Genomic DNA, 3,992 nt, shown 5'->3' on the forward strand with positions numbered 1-3,992 from the left:
TATATTAAGAGATATCTCCTAATAGTAGAACTATTACTTAGGTTAATTAATAGAGATCTAGTCTAACTATCTACTAGAAATCCCCTTCCCTATATATCTATTCTATCCTCTACTATATTCCTAGGATCACTCTAGATTACTAGTGATCCTTATAATCCTAATGCCTATAGGATTACTACTAGCTTACTATAATCTATAGTAATCTAGTTATATAACCTTATATCCTAATTAGGTGACTTATAGGTTCCTACCTACTCGCTTCCTTAGGCTGTCTCCTAGCTGCCTTATATACATTCTTAATTTATAATAATATAGTAATAAGTATAGAAATATAAAAACACTTATAAAAAGCATAGATATTTTTATAAAATTAAATAAAGTACTATATAGATAAAAGAAGATTATTAGTACTAATTCTAAAAAGAGGAGATAAAGTCTACTTTATTTATAAAAACATTAAAATAAAATAACTTAGTAATAAACTTAACTAGAAAAAGATTTAACTATTCTTTATTAAATAAAAAATATTAAATACTAACTATAAACTATTATTATTTAAGGGAATAAGGATATATTCTATATTTTATATTTTATTATTAAAGAAAGTACTAAGTAATACTATACTTACTATAGATATTACTATAGAAAATATAAATAAGGATAAAGTTAAGAGAATACTTAAAATATAAAGTATAAAAAAGAGTTATTATTATTTTATTAAATAGAAGGGATACTTAAATTCTAATAATATATAGGAGCTAGTTAAGAACCTATTTAGTTATTTAGAACTACTTTAGTAGTTTTACTCTAAAGAAAAGTAACCTTATTTATCCTATAAGAACTATTAAAAGACTCTATACTAAATTTAGCCTTAAAGAAATAGACTAGTAAAAGATCTAACTCTTTAGATAGAGTAAAAAAAGCACCTATAGCTTTCTAAAACTATTCTACTTCCTTCTATTCTATATACTCTAACTCTTTAATATTATTAATACTATATATAATAGTATATATTATTTCTTTAAACTATAATTTCTTGTATTTTTAAAGTTAAAGAACTTTCTCTTTTACCTCTTCTAGTTTATATTTAAGCTTAATATATTAATTAATAATATTCTATAGTTAAGTAAGTATTACTCTTTAAATATTATATTATAATAAGTTTAAATAAATACACTTAATATAATAAAAACAGTATAAAGAAGAAACCTAATACTTTATAATACTATAATTCTTATAAGTAGTATAAGAAGGTATTATTTAAAGAAGAGGATTTATAAGAATAACTATAAGAAGATTATTATAATAGAGGACTAATACCTAAGAGGCCTTTATCTTCTACTTTAAAACATAATTAGTAGGTATAATAGTATATAATAATATAGGAGGAAAGAAACCACTTACCACCTAGGCCCCCTATATTACTAGCCTTAAGAATAAGACTACTAAGAGAGGAGTATTATATTATAAATATATAGAATATATAGGTGGGGCTAAGTGAGTTAGACTAAGTTAAATACACTAGTATCTAGAATAGAATATAAGGTTATATAACTTATAAAGTAATTAATAGATTATTTATTAATTACTATAATTAGAATAATTAATAGATAGATAGATAATCTAACTATCTAGAGAATATAGTAAAGGATAGAATAAATATATAAGGAAGGGGATTCTAGTAGATAGCTAGACTAGATCTCTACTAATTAATCTAAATAATAGCTTAACTATTAGGAGATATCTCTTAATATAACTTATACTATAATAACTATTTATTAGTACTCTATACTTTTAAACTAACTCTCTACCTAAGAAATAGACTAACTATAGATTAGGATTAAGCTACTATTACACCTATAGTCACTTTATCTAACCGCCCTACTATAATAAACTATAGTGGCGGTACTACTCTATACTATATATACTACTATTATACTTATATTAATTACTAGAATTACTTTTAATACTCTAATCTTTTACTCTATAGTCTAATAGTATAGGCGTTTATTATATTTTAAAAGTATATAGCTAGTAGTCTAACTTTAACTCCTACTACTAATAGGAGGCTTACTATATATATAGAAGCTATATAGGTACTAGTATAGGGGGCTTATACACTAATAGCCTTCTTAGGGATTAAATTAATAACTAAAGTCCTTAGAACTAGGATTTATGCCTTAGGGGAGCCTTTTATCTATAGCTAGCTAGGATAGCTAGCTAGGGGGAGGAGTATAGTGTAATAAACCGTGGTGGCGGCACTACTCTACACTATATATACTACCATTACGCTTACGTTAATTACTAGAATTACTTTTAATGCCCTAATCTTTTACCCCGTGGCCTAACGGCATAGGCGTTCGTTACACCTACCCCTTATCTACAGCACCTTAGTGTATTTATAATATCTATATAGTACCCCCTTATAGTTTAAAGATATTCTATACCTTTATTACTAATTTAACTTCTATCTAGGATCTATTTAAATATATAAGTAATTAGTTCTTTACTCTCTTTTAATATAAAGTGTTTCTATACTACTATACTAATAAGAGTATAAATAAAATAGAGTTTACTAAGACTAAATTTAATATAGATAACTTAATCTCTTAATACTAATAGTATTAAAAAGTTAATATTAATAATAAAAAAGAAGTATATAAAAAAGAGCTCCTTTTTAATACTTAAGAGTAGTATATTCTATATACTATAGAAAAAGAATATTATATACTTATTAGATATTAGTACTTTATTTTCTTTAAATTAGTTAAAAGGTTTTTTTATTTATAATAATAAACTTATAGACCCTTTTAGATATATTTTAATAATAAGGGGCTAATATATTTAATAGTATAATATTATTGTATATAATAAAGGTTTTAAAGGTTATATTATCTTAAATATAACTACTATATATAGTAATACATATAGTTATATTACTAATATAACGCTACTAATACTAAGCCAGCTAAAATAATTACAGCAAAGCGAACGACTCATCGAGAGATACCCATGCGGGCAATTTTGTACTTTGTCGGCTTTCATCTCAGCCAAAGAACGGTATCTATCTAAAATAAATCACCCGATTCTCACGCCTGACAGCCTTTCTTGGACCAATGAGCTTTGCTACGTCGCGTAGCTCCGGGCTGCGCATGATCAATGAAAATTGTCGACTTAGACGTGATGTGACTTTGGTGAGCTGCGAAAATGCAGTATACGCGGCTGGAGCAGTCTACTGATCAAGCTATACATTCTCTCGATATTCCCTTCATGTTCTTACCCTCTCAATTCATTCAATGGAGGAGGAACCGCTCGAATTCTTGGGCCCTACGCATCAACGACTGGTCATGCATTGCTTAAGCGAGTTAACGAGAGAGTTGCCAACGCGGGGGGCCTTGGAGCAGCTCTTGGGACAGTGGCTGCTATTTGAATGCAAATTTAATAACAGAGCGAAGCTAGCAAGTGAACCCGAGTTTCCTGAGAAAGCTCTAGAGAATGCCCTACTCGACAAGTCTAAGGGTGTTCAGCGAAGAATTCTGGATTTACTAGCTTCTCGAGCTTCAGTTCCGCCAAGAATTGGTAAATTGGTGGCGGCTCGGCTCGGCAACGAGGACAGCGCCGTGCGAACGGCCGCTGTCCAGGCCCTAGGCGAGCGGGCGGCGCTGCCTGACGAGGTTCTCACGGCCGTGGTGGCGCGGTTCGGCGACGAGGACTGGGACGTGCGAGACGCTGCTGTCGGTATCTTTCTAGGAAGGCATAAACGTTGTCACAATCTCCGTCCTCATATTACACCTCTCTACAGAATCCTACTTGCACGAAGCTTCAAGGAACAAGTAAGTTTGTACATTCAACAAGACAACCTCTGCTTTGATATGCCAGACGGCAGTATGGATTCCATCAAGATGCAACAAGCCGAAGTGAGGGAATGGATCAACGCAGCCCGGCCACCAGACTATCCATCTCTCAGTGGGCAGAGCTCGTCCAACAACTAG

At 30.5% G+C, this 3,992-nt stretch overlaps 1 protein-coding gene across 1 annotated transcript; it reads left to right on the top strand.

The window, feature by feature from the left end:
- Positions 1-3,296: 3,296 nt before the first annotated feature.
- On the top strand, positions 3,297-3,992 carry ISF_09934 (Armadillo-like helical; the record flags this gene model as incomplete). Its single annotated transcript, XM_018853533.1, has 3 exons — positions 3,297-3,762; positions 3,803-3,833; positions 3,887-3,992. 3 exons carry the CDS (start codon positions 3,297-3,299, stop codon positions 3,990-3,992), a joined length of 603 nt encoding a protein of 200 aa, XP_018699276.1.

Source organism: Cordyceps fumosorosea (genome assembly GCF_001636725.1).
Source record: "Cordyceps fumosorosea ARSEF 2679 chromosome Unknown scaffold_103, whole genome shotgun sequence".
Lineage (NCBI taxonomy): Eukaryota > Fungi > Ascomycota > Sordariomycetes > Hypocreales > Cordycipitaceae > Cordyceps > Cordyceps fumosorosea.